This window comes from Myxine glutinosa, chromosome 9 (genome assembly GCF_964187855.1).
Source record: "Myxine glutinosa chromosome 9, kmMyxGlut1.1, whole genome shotgun sequence".
Lineage (NCBI taxonomy): Eukaryota > Metazoa > Chordata > Myxini > Myxiniformes > Myxinidae > Myxine > Myxine glutinosa.
In genome coordinates, this window is record NC_136269.1 from 149,596,068 (window position 1) to 149,619,640 (window position 23,573).

General features: G+C 45.7%; 1 protein-coding gene across 2 annotated transcripts in view; it reads right to left on the bottom strand.

Annotated features, from left to right (window-relative positions):
* Window positions 1-1,008: 1,008 nt before the first annotated feature.
* The window catches only part of LOC137434811 (ribosomal oxygenase 1), a 152,396-nt gene continuing 129,831 nt past the window's right edge, over window positions 1,009-23,573 (bottom strand). For both annotated transcript variants that reach the window (XR_013624632.1, XM_068127933.2), the window contains exons 12-15: window positions 20,685-20,802; window positions 20,486-20,585; window positions 18,588-18,674; window positions 1,009-1,471 (exon numbers count right to left, since the gene is read on the bottom strand). Coding sequence is in view for 1 of the 2 variants with exons in the window: in XM_068127933.2 (XP_067984034.2) it covers window positions 1,346-1,471; window positions 18,588-18,674; window positions 20,486-20,585; window positions 20,685-20,802 (431 nt within the window). In the remaining variant the exon portion in view is untranslated. The remainder of the gene's footprint in view (window positions 1,472-18,587; window positions 18,675-20,485; window positions 20,586-20,684; window positions 20,803-23,573) is intronic.

Sequence of the window (23,573 nt, forward strand, 5' to 3'; positions counted from 1 at the left end):
ACTGGCCATATGAGTACAAGCAGCAGAGAGTTCTTCTTCACACTTTTTCCCCCTTCTTACTTGCCTGGATCAGAGTGCATGACTGTTTGTGGAGGGTTGGGGGTGGGAAGGGGTCAGCTTTTTTTATCAAATGTTGTTTAACAATTGTGTTTATTGCGTTTGCGCCATCTGCCTCGTGTCTTTAATAAATTATTTCTCAAAGAGATGGTGTATGCCTTGTAATCCCGCACTTTTGCCACACCAACTTTTCGGTATAATCGGCATTGCTGGAGGGCTGAATTGGTAATCCTGTTCGATTAATCAGCCTGGTGCCATACTGCTCCAAAGCACGGAAAGATGTTCACCACTTACTGTGAGGTTGTGAGCAAAAGTGGCCGCTTGGTTTAAAATCTTTGGAGGTGGCCTCCGGTATTGTTGACAACTGCTTTGATTGTGGTTACTGTGAGGTTGCTGACCAAGAGACATTACCTGTACAAGCAACAGGTCAGGTAACCTTCAAACTCGTTAAGGTCAACTCGTTAACCTTCCAAGATCTTTGTTTTATTCCTTTGTATTGCATTTGTGGAGCCTGGTGTTGGGCTAGCGGCTAGGGTGCCAGCTTAGGATCCAAGGATCCTGGGTTCGAATCCCGGTCGATTGCTGAATTAACGCCAGGGGGGTTGACTCAGCCTGTCATCCTTCCGAGGTCGGCAAATTGAGTACCAGTTCACTGGTAATTCCCTGCTTGTCGTAAAAAGGCGACAAAAAGGGTTGGCGTCAGGAAGGGCATCCGGCCGTAAAACATTGCTTCAAAAGGGGGACCAAAAAACAACAACAACCACGGTCACCGAAAAAGGCCAACCCCCGCTGGCCTCTAAAGGTGGTTTTTATTATTATTATTGCATTTGTGGAATGATGTTCCAATGCCATTTTCTTGTTTTTCCTTGGAAAGAAAAAGTGCAATTAAAGATGCTGGATGAAAAGAGGTGATCATTAGTTATTACGGCTTCAACCAAAAAAATCCAGTCATTCCAAGTCGAAAAAGTGTTTTATTTGAACGGCTTTAAGGTCAATTACCAAATTAAATTGTGAAATAGGAGGCACACATTGGCTTATAAGGAAAACAAAGTGAGGAGACCAGAGTATTAAGGGTAGCTAGGATGAGAGACAAAATAGGAAATGGTGGGAAAAAAATTCCACAATTCTTGCATAAATTAAGTATGGAGAGGATGTCCAACCACACGTCCATCAAGGCCCTGCAAATATAGTTTATCTAGCCTCAGACCTTCAAAATCTAAAGCGTGACAACAAGGCATCAGAAATTGAAACATGCTCTGCATTTCAGACGTTTAATAGTCAAGGCTTCCTAATTGAGGAAATCACTCTCACGTTGATGCAACGTGTCATGATGTTCAGGTGTGTGATGACAAGAAGCATGAAGATCTCCAAAAATGAGAATTCCACTCTCAAAGAGGTCCATGGTCAGGTTAACCTGAAGAAAATGAAAGTAACCTTACAACAACAAACAACAACAACAACAGGCATTTTAAGGCCATTTTCACTGCTAGAGCAGTTCTTCTCTAGTTGTTCCCCATGACGATCTTCTCCATTTTGCCATATTTTCTATATCTCCCCTTGTTACCCCCATTGCCCGCATTTCTTGTTCCACCACCTTTAGCCAACTCTTTCTCGGTCTTCCCCGTCCTCTACTTCCTTCCAAATTCATTTCCATCACTCTTCTCAACCAGTCACTTTCATCCTTCCTCAACACATGACCAAACCATCTCAAACTGTTTCTCTTCACAGCATCAATCACAGGCTCTATTCCCATCATCTTTCGCAATTCATCATTTGTTTTCCTCTCTCTCAACGATACTCCGCACATCCACCGAACCATTCGCATTTCCACCCTTTCCAGCCTTCGTTGCTGCTCTACGTACATTACCCATGTCTCGCTCCCATGAATCATAACACTTCTCACACATGCAGCAGACACCTTTCCCTTCAGCTTCAACGACACTCCCCTCCTCGTCAGCACGCCACTCAGTTAACCGAAACTTCTTCCATGCACATCTCACTCCAGCAAACATTGCCAAGTCTGATCCACCTTCTCCATTCAGCATGTCTCCGAGGCAGCAAAATGTTTTCATACCTTCCAGCTTCACACCGTCTCCAAGATCCAACTCAACATTTCCTCCATCTGCAGTTCCCTCTGTGCACACCTTACATTTGAATGTAGCTGCCACAATGGTTAATGACCCTCTCAAACCACTACATTTTTGATGAACCCACTCAGCGCACATTGTACATTGAATGGAGTTCACCACGACACCCTTCCTGCACACAGCACACGGCCACTTCCCAGTTATATCCACCTCACCACATGCTTTACCACTTGCCATCACCTTCGTCTTTCCGATATTCACCTTCAGACCTTTTGTCTCCATACATTCCTTCCACTTGTTCATCTTTTCCTTCAGTCCATCGATACTTTCCGCAATCAACACCAGATCATCTGCGTACAACAACTCCCATGGTAAACTGTCCTTTACGTTCCAAGCCAGCACCTCCATCACAGCTACATATAGTAGTGGACTTAGTATCGACCCCTGATGCACTCCCACCTTCACCTCAAACTCACCACTGTTGCGATCTCCTTCGTCCTTACAGCTGTGCATGCTCTTTTGTACATTGCCATCACTACTCTGATCAACCATTCCTCCAATCCTAACTTCCTCAATTCCCATGTCACTACTTCGCGTGGAACCCTATCGAATGATTTCTCCAGTTCAACAACCCAAGAAAAAACTTCTTCCCCTTCACCATATACTTCTCCTGCAACTGCCTTACAATAAAAATTGCGTCTGTCATTCCTCTTCCTGGCAGAAATCCAAACCTGGCTTTTGTTGATCTTCACTTTATTCCTTATCCTCCTCTCCAACACCCTTTCCAATACCTTCATTGCATGTTCCAATAACTTTATCGCTCCATACGAACAACAGTCCAGCGGGTCACCTTTCCCCTTGTGTAGCGGGAAGAGGGCACTCAGTTCCCAATCCACTGGAATGCGGCCTTCTGTCACCACCAGATTACAGATCTCTGTCATTCTCTTCATACCACAACTTCCCGCTGCCTTCAACATATCTCCCACAACTCCCGTCGGCCCTCCCGCTTTTCTACTCTTTAATACTTTTATCGCTTCCTCAACTTCCTTCTCAGTTATCTTCTCTGCCGGTCCTAAAACTGGGTTACTCTATATGTTGCCTCACCCCCATCACATCACACCTCTCTTTCGCGATCTGCTTTGCAATCCTGAATACCGCTCTCTGACCCTCTTCCAAATCCAAACGTTCTCCAAACATTTTCCTATATGCCTCCTGCGCCTTTGCTACCTCTTTCTTTTCAGTCTTCTTGGCTGCCTTATAACTTTCATGCTCTGCCTCTTCTGCCCCCGTACCTTTCGCCTTCTGCCACTCCTTGAACTTCTTCATGTTCTCGTCAATCCTCTTTCCAACTTCATCATCCCACCACCATGTTTCCGAGTGCCTCGGTCGTCCTTTAGTCCATCCACATACCTCACCAACGGCTCCCAACAGACTATGTTTCATTGACATCCAACCACTTTCAAGCTCAACCACATCATCCTCTACCATACTCAGCCTCTCTTTTAATGCCTCCCTCACTGTCACCTCTTTCAACCTCCACACCTTCATTCTCGGTTGGTACTTCACCCGCTAAGCTCTCCTCCCACCTTTCACCCTTATGTCGCAGACAACTAAGTGGTGCTGTGAAACAGTCTCCTCCTCCGGGATGATCACCTTTTTGTTCCGAAGGCCCCCTATCTCGCCTACGCACCATCAGGTAGTCAACGGTTGTCGTCGACCCACCTGACATGCATGTAACAAGCTTATTATCTGCTTTCTGGAACTGAGTATTACAAATCAACAAACCAGCTCCATCAGCAAACTCCAAAATCCTTTCCCCTTCTCCATTTCTCACACCATATCCGTAACTCCCATGAACTCCCTCAAAACCGTCTATACTCCTTCCCACATGTCCATTTAAGTCTCCTCCTACCACAACAACCTCCTCATCTTCCACGTTTTCCATCAGCTTCTCTATCACACACCACAACTGGTCCTTCTCTTCATCGCTCCGACCGACCTGCGGGGCATATCCCGAGATGACGTTCACCAAGAGCTTTGCAATCATCATTTTCACCATCATCAACCTTTCACTCACTCGAGTCACACTCACCACACTGTCTACAAACTCCTCAGAAAACAGGACACAAACACCATGCATGCCTTCTGGGCACCCTTGCCACACAAACTTGTATTTCTGTCCCTGCCTACCCTTCACCACTCACACCACTTCCCTTCCATCTCGTCTCCTGCACACAACATATGTCCACTCTTCTTCTGACCAATACTTCCACCACTTATCCTGATCTCCCTGTCATTGTGTTACACTCGTGGGGTGGATTGTTTAAGGATGGTACACTCATGGGGCTGGGCTTGCAATTTTTAGAAGCTGTGATCGTTGGGGTGCACCTTATGTGAAATTCGGGGCCGGCTGTGAAACCAGGTTTGCTCTTTTCTTTTTTTCTCCCCTTTCACTTTATTTTTATTCTTTTATTAAAAGAAAAACAAAGATCTTCCTTATTGACTTTCTCCCTCCCACCTGAGCTCTACATAATTGAATAGCGAAAGAACCTTTGGGGAAAAAGAAAGAAGAGGAGAGGGAGGAAGAAGAAGAGGGCGTCGGATCGGTGGAAAAATGTGAAAACTGAACGCAGGACGCGTGGTCCAAGTTTTGATGAGAAACTCGGCCTGTGTGAACTTTTTGAGGCTTTGATTAATCTCTCTGAGGGCTGCCTGTTGGAGGGACAGTCGGTGCAGCAGAGATTTGGGTGGAGGAGGCTTTTCTCGGTGCACGTGGGATCGATCGTGAGGAAGTGGGAGAGGAAGCCAGAAGCTTGTGCTCCTCATCAAGTTCGTCAGAGCCGGCGGGAGGCAACTTGCGGCTTCATGGTCTTGCAGGAACTGCTCTGGGCAAGTAGTTCGTGGAATTTGAAGACACCCTCGATACCCTGCGAAAGAGAAGAGTGGAGGGGAGGCTCCACCCTCGGGACACGTGGTTGGGGTGAGGCAGCCACGACGCCATCTGAAACAGGCCTGAATTCCCCTCCTCCCCTCCCAGTTTTATTTTACCTTTTATTTCCTTTATATCCTGGCGAATATTTCTTTGTTATTTTGCTACCCTCTCCCTCCCGTCTGGGATTAGCTCGGGATACCTGGTGTGTCGTTTAATTGTCTTGTCTGTTTTGTCTTGGTGCCTGTCTGTCCTTTAGTTACTTGATCTTTGCCGCTGCATATCAGCGGGATTTCCTTTCCTTATGATTTATCTTTCTTTTGGTGTTGCACCCTGTGTTTTTTCTTTATTTTGAGTAAAGTATTTGCATTTATTCCCCTGTTTTGAATTTGCATTGCATTTCTGATTCGGCATACTGTGTGTTGAAGATTCGGGGGGGGGGGGGGGGTGGGGGTGTAAAAAGATTGCGTCATCATTTGGATGGTAGCTTTGCGCGGTCACTTCTGATTGCTCATACGGCGCGACTCGCCCACGGGGAACGTATTGGTCTCCCGAGCACATCGTTTAGGATCTCCGGAGCAATAGGCAGTACCCCGAGCCCTTCACACAAGGGCCAGGTCGTAACAAGTGGTGTCACGGGTGGGATTTTAGCCCAAATTGGGAAATGAGTGTCGGCCAAATGGACATCGGCCAGCAGTTGAGTTCCATTATGGCCATACTGTGGGTGCAAACTGGGAAAATGGATGCTCTGAGGGCTGAAATAAATAAGAAGATGGATGTTCAGAGAGCGGAAATAAGTGAAATAAATAAGAAGATAGATGTTCAGAAAGCCGAAATAAATGAGAAGTTGGATGCTCAAAGAGCTGAAATGACCGAGAAGATTGATGCTCAGAGGGCTGAGGCCAAAAATATGAAAGGACAGATGATTGGATTTAAGGAAGAAATGGAAACTCGTTTCCAAGTAATGGAGAGGAAGTTGGAAGGGATTAGGACAGAGAAAATTAAAGAACAGAATACATGGTGTATGCGGGACATATCGCAACCCGGGATTGCCTCCAAATCTGCTGTGGGGCTAAGTGGGCTTAACACTTCCGTTGGCATGGGGACGATGGCGGGTAACGCATGCAGTCGAGACATCGCATGTGGCCCCTATAATGGGGAAGAAAACTTCGAGGCGTATTTAGCACAAAATGAGTGCGTTGCCAGGTTGAACAGATGGACAGTTAGTCAAAAGGCGGCTATGCTGGTAGCATCATTGAGAGGAAGGGCATTGGGGATACTGAATGGCCAGCGAGAAGACCCACTGGGCAATGATGAAGTGGTAAAATGCCTCACAAGACGTTTCGGGAAGGCACATTAGGTTGAGTTGGCACGGGTACAGCTCACGCAGCGGAAGTGGTGACCCCCGGAGACGTTCCAGAATCTGGCGGGTGACATTGAATGCTGAGTAAAGCTGGTTTACCCGGAGGTGAAGGGACCGGGATTTGAAAATCTGGCGTGTGAGTATTTCATAGCAGCCATAGGTGGGAAATTGCAATCACAAGTTTGTCCACAACGGCCTCAGGGTCTGTATCAGGCAGCGGAGGTTGCTTCTGAATTGCGGATCATTCATACGCAGCGGTCGCCCCATACGCAACGGACAGTAATTGGTCAGGCACATCACCGAGGAACCGAAGAGGTGGAGACTCCCAAGCGGTATGAAGGACCCGCTGATGGTATTGAAAAGGGAGAAGGTTACGCCAACAAACAGGATTTGCAGAGGCTTCGTAAGGTGATAGAGCAGGGTTTTGGGACCTTAGGGAAGCAACCTTTGGGGGGACCACCAGAAAACAGGGTGTTTTCTGATCCCCGTGGAAGGGACCCCACATGCTGGGGGTGCAGAATACGGGGCCACTTGCAGTCGGAGTGTATGTGGCACGGACGTCAACAGGAGTTTGCAGGAGGAAGGGTACCGAGACGGGATGTAAATGAAACAGCCATGGCAGTTGCTCCGATAGGGGGGGGGGGGGGGGGGGGGCGTTAAGCCATATCGCAGAAGGGAGATCAGAGGCCCCAATACGAGATGGAGCTAGCCATTCGAGAAACCGGACGTAGCCGGTCATGTGGGGCGCCAGCCGGCTGTGAATGGGGAAGCCTCAGTCATGGTGCTTGGTTTGAGTGGAGTTGGGGAACAGCTGCAGAATGTCGCAGTTTCCTGTACAGTAGAGGGGAAACAGATTCGAGCAATTGTGGATACGGGGGCGAATGCAACCGTTGTACATCCGGACATGCTGCGACACACAACAAAGGGATGGAAACCACTCGCCCCTGGAGCACGGTATCATCTGAAATTGGCCAATGGGGAGACAGTGCCAATACTCGGGAGTGGAGTCATCAACTTGCGGTTGGCTGGGATGGAGTATAACACAAAGGTGTGGGTGGCGAAACTCTGTGACCCTTGCTTGATTGGACTGGATTTCCTGGCCGAGAACGGTTGCCAGTTGGATTTTGATCGGATGTGCTTGAAGATTGGAAAGGACATGGTTCTATTTGAGGAGCAGAGAGAAAAAGATCCAAAGGATGCAAGTGTAATAGCGCCTGTGTCTGTGACTGTACCACCAAACTCAGAAATGCTGATCATCGCTCAGCGAGCTGTCATCAGGGGTGAATCACCCCCGCTGGGATTAGTGGAACCGATGGAAGAGCCAATGACTTACGGAATCGCAGTAGCACAAACGTTAGCGGGGTCCGAAGGAACACGGGTACCAGTGCAGGTGCTAAATGCCATTGATCAGCCAAGGGTAGTGAGAGCGGGCACCCAGCTAGCTACCTGGACGTCAAGGATAGAGATGGTAGAGTGTAACGGGGTATCTGGAATAGAGGACCCCACAGGGCACGACGATGGTGAGTGTCCTGAAGAACTCGCAGATCTGGAACAACGCAGTATTGCAGGACTCAGTGAGGATCAAGCCAAACAAGTCCACTGGTTAATTGCCCGTAACCGAGACTTGTTCATGCTTGCGGGTAAGAAGCTGGGCCGCACGAAAATGGCAAACCATCGGATTGAGACGGGGGCGGCAAGACCGATTAAGCAACCGCCAAGACGGCTACCATTTGGACAAGCGTTACGCCTAGGTCCCCCGTCGGGGAAGTGATGTGAGTTGACAAAGTGGAAGACGCAGAAAACATGCTATGATATGATATTTCGCTCACAAGGTTCAGACATACATGGAGGTGGCCATCTTGGATTTTGACGTGGCGACCCAATTTTCAATAGCGTTCTTCATCATGGCGAGATACACCCACACACCAGATTAGAAGTTGGTACTTCGCTTATTTTTCAAGATATTCCGCTCACAAGGTTCAGACATACATGGCGGCGGCCATCTTGGATTTTGACGTGGCGACCCAATTTTCAATAGCGTTCTTCCTTATGCGTAGATACACCCACAAACCAGATTAGAAGTTAGTAGTTCGTTTATTAGTCCCCTACCGGTGTACACCGGAGGGGACTATAGGTTTGCACGCCGTCCCTCCGTCCGTCAGTCTGTCAGTCCGTCAGTCCGTCAGTCCGTCAGTCCGTCAGTCCGTCAGTCCGTCAGTCCGTCAGTCCGTCACGCAAAGAACAGTTTTCCGGACTTGTTTTCTAAACGCTTAGTGCTAATGATTTCAAACTTGGCACATCGTTTCCTCATGATAAGTTACAGATCAAGTTCGAACTTCACGACGTTTCGATCATTTTTGACAACGTTATGGCACTTTGAACTTTGGGAATTCTGATGATCCTTAACTCAGTGCGATTTTAAGTTTTAAATTCCTTTAAAAAAGATTTTCTCTGCAATAATAGGACCGATTGAGATCAAAATTTTCACCATAGGAGGGACTCGGTCTGTAGAATATTTTAATGGTAATTATGACGTCACAGGTCACGTCGTTCGGGCGCCATATTGTTTTTCGTGAAAACGAAAACACGAAAACCCCTTTTTCTCTGCAACGGCTGAACAGATCGAGGCCAATCTTTGCAGGCAGAATCGCATACCCATGACGAACAAAAAAGTCAGCGAGCATGACGTCATGCGTCAAATGGTTTCAGAGTTATGACGTTTTTAAGCATGAACCTTTAAAACCGAGCCCCTCCCTCATTTTTGATCCAATCGAGGGGAAACTTCACAGATCTGTTCCGCATGTCACTCTACTTAAATGACCTTTTGGAATTTGCGATAGCTCATGTGGTTTGGCAGATATCGTTAATGAAACGAAAAAAGAAAGAAAATGGATATCTCTTGAATCGCTTTATTGATCGACGTGAAACTTCATACTATAGTAGAACTCATGAAGAGTAACAAGTGTGCAAAATTTCAAGATGATTGGATATACGGTCTGGAAGCTAGAAGTTGTTATTGCGTGAAGAAGAAGAGGCGTCAAGTGTGCGGATTTAATTATTTATCACATGTACAGACTGAAAGCATCATTGGACACGACCTGTCGCGGTCATTTTAACCTCAAATAAAATTCTAATTTAAGATTTGTCAATAGCTGAGGCATATTAACAAACGAATAAAACAGATTTCGTCAAATTCTGACTTTTTAAACTCGATCGCATTTGACAGAGTTGTGACAAGCTGAGGAAGAGGAAACCTCGCATTGGCTTCTCCAATGTGCCATAAAAAAATGGATATCTCTTGAATCGCTGGTACCTCAGACCGTGAGTTGGTAATAATTTATATAATTCACACAGTGCAATACGTGCAGGCCGCTCCACGGAGCGACCTTGCGGGCTTATCAACGAGGTGAGGCGTGACACACGTGTCTCAACATACCTCAGATCAAGTTTGAAAACCAGCATCAACCGTGCATAAATTTGCATATTCGATCACTTTTGACAACGTTATGGCACTTTGAACTTTGGTAGGGGACATGTATTGCAGCGCAATACCCAGAATGATTGTTTTTCAAGATATTTCGCTCACAAGGTTCAGACATATATATGGTGGCGGCCATCTTGGATTTTCACGTGGCGACCTAATTTTCAATAGCGTTCTTCCTTATGCCTAGATACACCCACACATCAGATTAGAAGTTGGTACTTCGCTTATTTTTCCAAGATATTCCGCTCACAAGGTTCAGACATACATGGCGGCGGCCATCTTGGATTTTGACGTGGCGACCCAATTTTCAATAAGGTTTTTCCTTATGCCAAGATACACCCACACACCAGATTAGAAGTTGGTACTTCGCTTATTTTTCAAGATATTCCGCTCACAAGGTTCAGACATACATGGCATCAGACATACATGGCGGCGACCATCTTGGATTTTGACGTGGGTTGCACCCACACACCAAATTCGAATGCGGTCCTTCACTTACGCACGCACGCCCGCATGCACGCACGCACGGACGGACGGAAAAACCATTGTGCCCCTTTCGCTCCGGGGTGCGACGGGGGACAAAAAAGGAAAACTGCTGAGGAGGAAATTGCCAGAATGTATGCCGAGGATGTAATTGAACCCTCTGATGGAGCATGGGCATCATCAGTGGTCCTGGTGCAGAAGAAGGATGGGACAGTTCGATTTTGCGTGGATTACAGGAAATTGAACGATGTGACCAGAAAGGATTCATAACCTCTTCCTTGAATCGATGAGACATTTGATGCGTTAGCTGGATCGAAGTGGTATAGCACTTTGGACCTAAAGAGTGGCTACTGGCAGGTTGAAGTCGACCCGGCCAGTCGTGAAAAGACCGCATTTTCAGTGGGAACAGGTCTATGGCAATTCAAGGTTATGCCATTTGGTTTGTGCAATGCTCCCGACACCGCCACATTTGAAAGGTTTATGGACAGAGTTTTGGAAGGGTGGCATTGGAAATCCTGTCGCGTCTATCTGGATGACGTTCTAGTCCATTCATCAACATTTGACCTTGCTATTTCCCAACTGGAACAAGTTTTTTCACACTTTCGTGAGGAGGGGTTAACATTGAACCCCGGGAAGTGCCAGCTATTTCGGGCGAGAGTCGCCTACCTGGGACACATAATTATCGGTCGAGAGGGTGTGTCGACCAACCCGGACAAATCTCAGCAGTGCAAGATTGGCCTACTCCCACGAATGTACGGCAGGTACGGCCTTTCTTGGGTTATGCTCGTACTACCGACGATTTATAAAAGGCTTTGCAGACATCGCACGACCCCTACACAGGTTGACAGAAAAGAAAAACACAAAGTTTGTCTGGGCCAATGACTGCGAGGATGCGTTTCGAGCTCTAAAGGATACATTGACGGAGAGCCACATACTGGCATTCGCAGAAAGTGAGGGAGAGTTTATCCTGGATACAGACGCGAGCCACTTGGGCCTGGGCGCAGTACTTTCCCAAGAGCAGGGGGGGGGGCACAGAGAGGGTAATCTTCTACTTCAGCAGGGCTTTGTCTAAACCAGAAAGGAACTATTGTGTGACGCGAAAAGAGTTGCTGGCGTTGGTGACCGCGGTTGATCACTTCCGACCGTACCTCATCGGAAAAAAATTTGAGCTTCGCACAGACCATGCGTCTCTAAGATGGCTAATGCACTTCAAGTCGCCGGAGGGTCAGGTGGCCCGCTGGTTAGAAAAGTTACAGGCTTTTGATTTCAACATTGTGCATCGCCCGGGTCGGCTCCATGCCAACGCCGATGCCTTGTCTAGAAGACCGTGCATTGAGCAAGGTTGCCGCTATTGTGAAAGAAAGGACAAGAGGGGGGAGGAGGAAGAGAACAACCAGAATGATCATGTGTGTGTAATGCGTGGAAGTGTGCAACCCACAGAGAGTGATAATGATTTGCTGACAGACTTTGGTGTGGCACCACGAGAAGACTCTGACTTGAACATGGTCATTACCTGGAAGGAGGCGAACCGACGACCTGACTGGGAAGAGGTAGTAACTCTTACGCCAGACTTGAAAGTGTACTGGGGGCAATGGGACAGTCTCGGCTTGGGTGATGCAGTACTTTACCGGAGGTTGGCAGTGGCCGCCACGAACAAGTATGTGTGGTTACTGGTAACACCACAGCGGAAGAAGTCTGAAATATTGGGGCACTATCACGGACCAAAGGCAATGGGCCACTTTGGGGTAAATAAAAACGCTAAAGAAGATCCGGAATTTTTTTTATTGGATCCATTGCAAAAGAGACATGGAGGCCTGGTGTCGCAACTGTGATAAGTGTTCTGCTAAGAAGGGCCCCTCGAGGAAAGAATTAGCCCCGTTGCAATTATACCAAGACGGCGCACCCCTGGAGAGAGTGGCCGTGGATATTACAGGACCTTTTCCAGAAACCGCCTAGGGAAACCGGTACATCCTAGTCGCTACGGACTACTTTACAAAGTGGCCCGAGGCTTATGCATTGGCAAGTATAGATGCGAATACAGTTGCGCGGGCACTTGTGGACGGTTTCTTCACCCGGTACGTCATCCCTTCTGAGCTACATTCAGATCAGGAAAGCAATTTTGAGTCTGAGGTTTTTCGAGCAATGTGTGATCTTCTCGGTATACGGAAAACTCGAACCACTCCTTACCATCCTCAATCTGACGGCATGGTAGAACGTTTCAATCGAACCCTAGGCACCCAGCTGGCAATGTATGTGAATGATACTCACACTGACTGGGATGAGGGGTTACCGCTGATTCTACTGTCATGCAGAACGGCGGTGAGCGAAGCCACCGGTTGCACACCTGAACTCCTGATGTATGGTCGAGAACTAAGATTCCCCCCAGATTTCATTTACGGAGGACCACCCGATCAACACGTCCAGACCTGACCCCACTATGTCGAAGGCCTACAACGTGATATTGAACAGGCGCATCAGTTTGCTCGGGACAGGTTGCAGCGCTCCGGACAGCGCATGAAAACTAGGTACGATACACAAGCCCAGGGAAAGCAGTTTAAGGAGGGAGACCTGGTGTGGGTGAGCAACATGAGGCGGCGGAGAGGGCTCTGTCGCAAGTTTGCCGATCGTTGGCAGGGTCCGTGTCTAGTGATGAAGCAAGAAAATGACGTCATTTATCGCATGCGGCGAGTTGCGCCACGCGTCCTCCACCGGAACAGGCTGAGGGAATATAATGGGGACTCCATCCCTGAGTGGGTATGACTCAGCCAAAAGAAGTTGGGTAAAAGATCGAAAACCCACACCCCAAATAACTGCACCCCACAACAGCATGACCCAGGGGATGGAATCGGTAATAACAATTTGGCCGGCCAAAGTGGAAGGGGCAAACGCAATATTCAGCGTCCAGCTTATCTCCGCGACTATGACGACTTGAGAGGATGCGGGGATAGGTCGATCGAGAGGGGTTGTTGTCCTTGTTCCCCCACTTCCCTCCCCGAGATTTTTTTTTTTTTTTTTTTTGTATACAAGATCGAGGCTCGTGAAAGAGCGAACATTAATCACACAGAAAGACAAACAGACACACAAAACAAATAACTTCGGGAGCGGTAGACAAGATGGGGAGAGAGGGGGAAGGACACAAACACAACATTTGAGAGCAGGGACCGAGAGACATGGAGACATCGAGAGAACTGTGGGAGGGAGAGGGCTTTGGGGGGGGAGGCATGGGAATGGGTGGTGGGAGAGGTATAAAACATATGGACACTGCCAGGACTTCCAGGAAAGAAGTTGGAATTTCAAACAAGGTGGATCTGGGGTGAAGCGGTAATGTTTGCTGATTTCCAGGATGCTGGCAGATGACCTTGAGCAAAGGATAGGGTGAAAATAACAGAGAGAGGGTGAGATAGAGCGGCAGAGCAGGATTTTAGTACCCGTGGGCTGATGCCATCTGGTCCAGTTGCAGAATCAGAGTCGAGGTTTGACAAAAACTCCTCCACCTTGTCAGGAGAGAAGGTCACAGAGTCCAGGAGCAGTTTGGTTCGACTGGGAAAGGTGGGAACAGAGAGAGATGGGTTTGGGACTAAGGATTTTGAGGCAAACACAGAGTTGAGGCATTCGGCTTTGTCACGTGCGATGTCAACTGTGTGGCCATTTGAGGTAAGGGAGGGGATGGAGGGGGAACAAACACCAGAAACGGATTTGACCAGACGCCACCAGGATTTGGAGGAAGGAGACAGGTTTGAGAGTTCATTCTTGAGTGAGGAGAGATAGTGCTTCCTGGCACTCCTGAGGGTAGACACACACTTGTTCCGAGCTTGGTGGAAGGAACTGAGATTTCCTTCAGTTAGATTAGCCTTCCAAGAGGCAAAGGCAAGTTGTTTCAGGGCAACTGCCTCACCACAAGATTCAGTGTACCATGGACGGGAGGAAGGGTAAGACAACTGAAGGCGAGATGGGATAAATCTGTGCATGAGAGAGATCAGTTTGCTTTGGAAGAATTCCCAGGAAGAATTGATGTCAGAGGCAGTGGAGATGGGAGACCAATCCAGACAATTGATGGCTGCTTGAAGACCGTCCCAGTCGGCCTGAGTGAAATGCCAGACTCGTCGACGCTGAGGAGGCTCTCTGAGAATGGCCAGAGAGATGTCCACTTTGACAAGCACATGATCAGAAGAACCGATTGGAGCAGAAGAAGAGCAGCAGACATTAGCAGGGAAGTTAGTCATAACCAAGTCTAGAAGAGAAGATACTCCATTGGCTGAGATCCGGGTCGGGAAATTGACAGATTGTGTCAATCCCAGTGAGTCACAGAAGTCCTTTGCTGAGGTGCCATGATTTGGCGGAAGCTACTGGCAATATTCTGCATGGCGTTTCCCATCTTCGCGTCAAGCTTGGAAGAGAGACGGAGGGATGCAAGTTGGTTACCTTGCTTGCTGTCGCTTGAATCCTGTACCATCAGGACGCAAGTTTTTTTTGTTGTTGTTGTTGTTGTTTATTATTATTATTATTATTTTTAACTGTGCCATGTGACTCTATTGTGATGGAGGACCATGCTCCCTATGTTTTGAATTTTGTGTAAGCATATGTTCTGTGTTATAGGACTAAAGAGGAGTGTAGGGTAGAGAACCCGCATTTGCTTAGATTTGATTATGTGGTCGAGCCGGGACGGCTCTGGAAGAAGGATGGGACAAGTGTTACACTCATGGGGTGGATTGTTTAAGGATGGTACACTCATGGGGCTGGGCTTGCAATTTTTAGAAGCTGTGATCGTTGGGGTGCACCTTATGTGAAATTCCGGGCCGGCTGTGAAACCAGATTTGCTCTTTTCGTTTTCCTCCCCTTTCACTTTATTTTTATTCTTTTGTTAAAACAAAAACAAAGATCTTCCTTGTCGACTTTCTCCCTCCCACCTGAGCTCTACATAATTGAATAGAGAAATAACCTTTGGGAAAAAAGAAAGAAGCAGAGGAGAGGGAGGACGAAGAAGAGGGCGTCAGATCGGTGGAAAAAGGCGAAAACCGAACGCAGGACGCGTGGTCCAAGTTTTGATGAGAAACTCGGCCTGTGCGAACTTTTTGAGGCTTTGATTAATCTCTCTGAGGGCTGCCTGTTGGAGGGACAGTCGGTGCAGGAGAGATTTGGATGGAGGAGTCTTTTCTCGGTGCACGTGGGATCGATCGTGAGGAAGTGGGAGAGGAAGCCAGAAGCTTGTGCTCCTCATCAAGTTCGTCAGAGCCGCTGGGAGGCAACGTGCGGCTTCATGGTCTTGCAGGAACTGCTCTGGGCAAGTCGTTCATGGAGTTTGAAGACACCCACTTAGAAAGAGAAGAGTGGAGGGGAGGCTCCACCCTCGGGACATGTGGTTGGGGCGAGGCAGCCAGGACGCCATCTGAAACAGGCTTGAATTCCCCTCCTTCCCTCCCCCCTCCCAGTTTTATTTTACCTTTTATTTTCTTTTTATCCTGGCAAATATTTCTTTGTTATTTTGCTACCCTCTCCCTCCCCTTTGGGATTAGCTCGGGATACAGGGTGGGTCGTTTAATTGTCTCGTCTGTTTTGTCTCGGCGCCTGTGTGTCCTTTAATTACTTGATCATTGCCGCTGCATATCAGCGGGATTTTCCTTTCCTTATGATTTACAGTCACGTGAAAAAGTAAGTACACCCCATGTAAAGTTTTGACTTTTTCAACATATTTCAACATACAGCTATTTGATCTTCATTTCAACAATATTGATAGATAAAGGTGATATAATATAACAAATATCATGAAACATTTACATTTTGTAGTCCATTGTATAATTTAAATAAACATAAATGCAAATTTCGCAGGTGGAAAAAGTAAGTACACCCTTGGCTCTAATAGGTGGTATTGCCCCCATTGGCAGAAACAACCTCAAGTGGGCTTCTTATAACTGTCTACCAGTCTCTAACATTGACTGGGAGAAATTTTTGCCCACTCCTCCATGCAGAATTCTTTCAGCTGTGCGATGTTTGAGGGGTTTCTTGCATGCACAGCTCGTTTCAAATCCCCCCACAACATCTCGATGGGATTTAGATCCGGGCTTTGACTTGGCCATTCCAGAACCCTCCATTTCTTTCTTTTCAGCCATTCCTTGGTGGATTTACTGGTATGTTTAGGGTCATTGTCATGTTGCAAGGTCCACCTTCGGTTGAGCTTCAACTTTCCGACAGATGGCCTCACATTATCCTCAAGCACCCTCTGGTACAATGAAGAATTCATAGTGGATTATATGATGGTGAGTTGCCCAGGCCCTGATGCAGCAAAGCGGCCCCAAACCATAAAATGTCCACCACCATGCTTTACAGTTGGTATCAGCTTCTTTTGGTCAAATGCTGTCTTTGGTTTTCGCCAAACATGTCTTCTGGTACTGTGGCCAAATAGCTCGACCTTTGACTCATCTGTCCAGTGCACATTGTTCCAGAAGTGCTGGTCTTTGCCGATGTGTTCATTGGCAAACTATAGTCTTGCCCTGATGTTCTTTCTGGACAGCAAAGGTTTCCTCCTGGCACACCTCCCATGTAGATCAAATTTGTGTTGCCTCTTTCTGATGGTGGACTCGTGCACTTTGACATCGACAGTGGCAAGAGCTACCTGTAGGTCCCGTTATAACATTCTGGGGTTCTTAGAGACTTCTTTCAGCATCTTGCGGTCTGCTCTCCGGCTGAACTTGCTGGGGCGGACTGGCCTGAACAAGTTGGCAGTTGTTTGGAATCTTCTCCACTTGTAGATGATCTTCCAGACAGTCGAATGATTGATTTCAAATTGTTTGGAGATCTTTTTAAATCCCTTCCCAGACTCGTAGGCATCTATAACCTTCTTTCTGAAGGCCTCAGAGAGCTCTTTTGATCTAGGCATGGTGACGCCGCACACTTCAACAACAAAGAGCAAACCAAACGAAATGTCTGAGGTTTAAATAAGACAGGTTCCTCCAAGATCCTCTCGAACGATGTTCTAATCATTTGCACCTGAGCTGGTGCACCTGATTCTAATTTTAGGTATTTGAAGTAGTGATAAATGTAGGGGTGTACATACTTTTTCCACATGTGAAATTTGCATTTATGTTTATTTAACTTATACAATGGACTACAAAATGTAAATGTTTCATGATATTTGTTATATTATATCACCTTTATTTATCAATATTGTTGAAATGAAGATCAAATAGCTGTATGTTGAAATATGTTGAAAAAGTCAAAACTTTACATGGGGTGTACTTACTTTTTCATATGACTGTATATATATATATATATATACACACACACACATATATATATAGATTATATACACACTCCACCGATCTGGGCTTTATGGCAGAGTGGCCAGACGGAAGCCTCTCCTCAGTGAAAGACACATGAAAGCCTGCTTGGAGTTTGCAAAAAAGCACCGAAAGGACTCAGACTGTGAGAAACAAGATTCTGTGGTCTGATGAAACCAAGGTTGAACTGTTTGGCTTCGGTCTGGCCACTCTGCCATAAAGCCCAGATCTGTGGAGTGTTGCAGTGATGGTTGTCCTTCTGGAAGTTTCTCCCATCTCCACACAGGATCTCTGGAGCTCAGCCAGAATGACCATCGGGTTTGTGGTGACCTCTCTTACCAAGGCCCTTCTCCCCCGATTGCTCAGTTTGGCCAGGCGGCCGCATCTAGGAAGAATCCTGGTTGTTCCAAACTTCTTCCATTGAAGAATTATGGAGGCCATTGTGCTCTTGGGAACCTTCAATGCAGCAGAGATTTTTTTTGTAGGCTTCTCCAGATCTGTGCCTCGACACAATCCTGTCTCTGCGTTCTGCAGGCAATTCCTTCAACCTCATGGCTTGGTTTTTGCTGTGATATGCATTGTCAGCAGTATATAGACAGGTGTGTGCCTTTCAAAATCATGTCCAATCAATTGAATTTACCACAGGTGGACTCCAATCAAAGTGTGGAAACATCTCAAAGATGATCAAGAGAAATGGGAGGCACCTGAGCTAAATTTCAAGTGCCATAGCAAAGGGTATGAATACTTATGTCAATGTGATATTTCAGTTTTTTCTTTTTAAGAAATTTGCAAAACTTCCTAAAATCCTGTTTTCTCTTTGTCATTATGGGGTATTGAGTGCAGATTGATGAGGGAAAAAAAGGAATTTAAACGATTTCAGCATAATCAGTAGTGGAGGTAAGCTGTGTACCTTGTCCTCCAAACTGCCTTCGGGCATGCTTTCCACAGTCATGTATTCTGGATAGCTGTCGAGTAGAAACTCCACATTCCCGACCACCTGCAAAATAATAATAACAAGAAAGAGCAATCAGAGATTGCAGACCATCGCCAGGACGTGTTTTTAGTGGTTTTTCAGGCTTTTGTGTTCAACGAATATGGCGGCCGAACCACGTGACCGATAACGTCATTACTTTGTTTGTCCACAAATTTATCCCGAGATGATGCTCAAGAAATTTCATCTTGATTGGATGAAGTTTTGTACTTGTCGAATCATGACGTCATAATGGAGGAACCTATGACATCATTAACAAATGTTATTCCTCATGGAGAGTTCCTTACAATGAGCCATGTCTCAATTTTTCTGTGCAGCGCTTTTGGAGCTGTGGAGGTGCATCGTTTTTCCAAGATGGCGCGAGTACCACGTGATCTATAACATCATAATTATCATTAAAATAATTCAGGAGGAGGTGCACCTCTGGTGAAAATTTCCTCTCAATCGGACCTATGGTTGCAGAGAAAAAAAAATTTCATCTTGATCGGAGGAAGTTTTGTACTTGTTGAATTATGACGTCAAAATGGAGGAACTTATGACATCATCAATATATATTATTCCCCATGGATAGTTCTTTACAATGAGCCATGTCTCAATTTTTTCTATGCAGCGCTTTCGGAGATATAGAGGTGAAAAGTTTTTTGGTTTTTCCAAGATGGCACCCATACCACATGACCTGTGACGTAATCATTATCATTAGGAGGAAGCGCACCTATGGTGAAATTTTCCTGTCAATCGGTTGCAGAGAAAAGCATATTTATTATGTGCAGATAAACAGATACAGACAGACAAACAAATGGACTCAAATGCAATACCCACTCCTCTGGTCTGGTGAGTGCAGCAAATAGCCCCTTGTGGGCTGATGGTCATCTCTTGAGGTTGTAGTTCAAACCACTGCTGATTTGGTGGGACCCCTATGGAAGCCCCACTGATCGGAAATCGAAACATCTAAGACCGGGCGATCTTGCAGACCATGAAGCAGAAGGGTTGTATCGGATTTTAGAGCAATGAGTTGGAAAAAAAAGGGATAAGTAGGGATTTCAGGTTTCAGAGGGGTAACAACGAACAATCCCCCTGGGTGCCCCCATGATCCGAATTCGAAAAATACAAAATCGAAAAATCTAATACCGAGCGACCCTGCGGACCATCGAGTATAAGAGCTGTGTCGGGTCTCAGGGCAATCGGTTGCAGAACAATTGGTTGATAAACAATGGAGGAGTAGGTATCCGAAGCCTCAGGGGTAACCCACCCTGGGAGCCCCCATGATCCGAAATCGAAAAATCGAAGCCTGAGAGATTGTGCGGGTCATCGAGTGGAAGGGCTGTATCAGGTTTCAGAGCAATCGGTTGGTAGATAAGGGACGAAATGGGATCCAAAGTTTGGGGCTTAGCCCTAACCCCATCCTCCATCCCCTTCCCCCCCCCCCCCCCCTGCTTGGAGCCCCCCATGATCTGAAACCCAAAAATCAAAGCCCGAGCAATTGTGCGGGCTGCAGTCTTGTATTTATGTGTCAAGTTCCAGAACCATTAGCCAGGTGATAAGGGAGGAATAGCAAAAATAGCAAAAGGTTAACGGACGGACGGACATCACGACTCATTTTATAAATTCATCACTTCGAGAATCCAGATGAGATGACCTATTAATAATAATAATAAAAACCACCGATTTGACAATCAAACAGGACAAAAGTCCATCTTTAGAATGTCCTGAAGTACAGGGTGCGATGGAACAGGTGGGGGATGTGTGGACAGAAGCAAAAGAAACAAAAGCACAATGACGACGGAGGTAAAGGAACAATGAACTTCTTTTTTTCTCACCTCGTAATTTAAAGCGATGCTTCCAAGCTCCTTGCCATGGTAGGTTCTCGAATTTTCTATTGTATGGTAAAGACGTACTTCATTATCTTCAGCACACAATCTGAAAACAGAAACAAAAATGTTTCACAACTCAATGTTTAGTAATGGCCCAATAGGGATAGTAAAGTGACATTTTAAGCGGTGTGCACAGGAATCTCACCGGAGGAGGCCATGCAGCAAACGCACAGTCTGTTTTCCACTTAATGGTTCTAGCATTCCATGCACTTTGCCATCTTTCCAGTGTGTCGGCTGTGCATGTATACTGTGCAGCCATTCATCTGTAACAGAAGAAGACCTTGTTCTGACAAATATGTCAAGCTAGTATATATATATATATATATTTAATACAAAATCGAGGCTCGTGTAAGAGCTAACACATTGAACATGAAAACATGCAATGAAGGGAGCGGGAGACAAGAGGGGGGAGAGAGGGAAGTACACAAGCACAACAGAAGAGAACAGGGACGCCAGTAGGAGAATGGGGGTTCTGAAGCACAATAAAATTTAACATTGAAGTCAATGGAGAAAATTAAGGTTTATAATTATTGACTCACTGGATTTTCAATTCGACTTTATCCTCCAATTCATTCCCATCCCCAATATTTCAAGATGTTCAACAGACATTCGCTGACACTCTGACAGGCATTCTCACTCACTACATTAGTTCGCTGTTAGTCGGCACATTCAAGACACCCCATTCTCCTACTACTTGTGGTGGAAAGGAAAAATGGGGGAGGGGAAATTAGGGAGGGGAAGGAGAGGGAAAAATGGGGGAAGTAGGGAATTGGGTAGGGGGACTGCATTTGATTATACTCACGAAGTGGACCAATAAATATTTGTTTATATGTTTTATTTTAGGGAATCATTTAATTTTCTTACAACACTCATCAACATCAAATATATTAACAAACAATACGTTGGAACTTGGTTCTTGGTACAAGTATCTTTGTTGAGCAGAGATGAAATGGTTAAATCACCAAAATTTTTTTATTTTAAGCAAAGAAGCATCTCTAAATATTACCTTATAAATGGAGCACTGTTATAATACGGAGAAACTCCTAACAATTATGAAGTTTAAAAAGTTTGACAACAAACATAAATCTATTCAGGAGGCTGTGGAACAATGTGATATATACTTTAAACAGCTCGAAATAACTCCTTTAAGAAATCAACACCACCAACTATTAGACTTGGGTGATCAATACAAGGTGAAAAGGAACCCATTTTTAAGAACAACTCTTCGACTGCAAAATAATTATGAAGAGTTTCTTGAGAGCGATCTCATGGAAGAGCTACTCAGGATTGAGGATTGTAGCCCATGAATAAGGTATATTTCTATATTTCTAACCCCCAAACAACAACTTTAACCCTCCCATCACTGCATAGTAGTGGATTGTGAAGTGGCAACCTATTGCTTTCAAGGGTATTATCTGCTTACTTGTGTCTTTTGTAATTCCTGTGAATAAAATGAACCTAAATTTTCTTCCCCATTAATCTTCTTCTATATATATCTATCTATATACAGTCACGTGAAAAAGTAAGTACACCCCATGTAAAGTTTTGACTTTTTCAACATATTTCAACGTACAGCTATTTGATCTGCATTTCAACAATATTGATAGATAAAGGTGATATAATATAACAAATATCATGAAACATTTACATTTTGTAGTCCATTGTATAATTTAAATAAACATAACTGCAAATTTCGCATGTGAAAAAAGTAAGTACACCCGTACATTTATCACTACTTCAAATACCTAAAATTAGAATCAGGTGCACCAGCTCAGGTGCAAATGATTAGAACATCGTTAAAGAGGATCTTGGAGGAACCTGTCTTATTTAAGCCTCAGACATTTAGTTTGGTTTGCTCTTTGTTGTTGAAGTGTGCGGCGTCACCATGCCTAGATCAAAAGAGCTCTCTGAGGCCTTCAGAAAGGTTATAGATGCCTACGAGTCTGGGAAGGGATTTAAAAAGATCTCCAAACAATTTGAAATCAATCATTCGAAGTGGAGAAGATTCCAAACAACTGCCAACTTGTTCAGGCCAGGCCGCCACAGCAAGTTCAGCCCGAGAGCAGACCGCAAGATGCTGAAAGAAGTCTCGAAGTACCCCATGATGTCATCACGGGACCTCCAGGTAGCTCTTGTCACTGTTGATGTCAAAGTGCACGAGTCTACCATTAGAAAGAGGCTGCACAAATTTAATCTACATGGGACGTGTGCCAGGAGGAAACATTTTCTGTCCAGAAAGAACATCAGGGCAAGACTGAAGCTTGCCAATGAACACCGAGGCAAAGACCAGCACTTCTGGAACAATGTGCTCTGGACAGACGAGTCAAAGGTAGAGCTATTTGGCCACAGTACCAGAAGACATGTTTGGTGAAAACAAAAGACAGCATTTGACCACAAGAACCTGATACCAACTGTAAAGCATGGTGGATTGGTGGTGGAAATATTATGGTTTGGGGCAGCTTTGCTGCATCAGGGCCTGGGCAGCTCACCATCATAGAATCCACTATGAATTCTTCATTGTACCAGAGGGTGCTTGAGGATAATGTGAGGTCATCTGTCAGAAAGTTGAAGCTCAACCGAAGGTGGACCTTGCAACATGACAATGGCCCTAAACATACCAGTAAATCCACCAAGGAATGGCTGAAAAGAAAAATGGAGGGTTCTGGAATGGCCAAGTCAAAGCCCGGATCTAAATCCCATCGAGATGTTGTGGGGGGATTTGAAACGAGCTGTGCATGCAAGAAACCCCTCAAACATCGCACAGCGGAAAGAATTCTGCATGGAGGAGTGGGCTCATTTCTCCCAGTCGATGTCAGAGACTGGTAGACAGTTATAAGAAACACCTACTTGAAGTTGTTTCTGCCAAAGGGGGGCAATACCACCGATTAGAGCCAAGGGTGTACTTACTTTTTCCACATGCGAAATTTACATTTATGTTTATTTAAATTATACAATGGACTACAAAATGTAAATGTTTCATGATATTTGTTATATTATATCACCTTTATCTATAAATATTGTTGAAATGAAGATC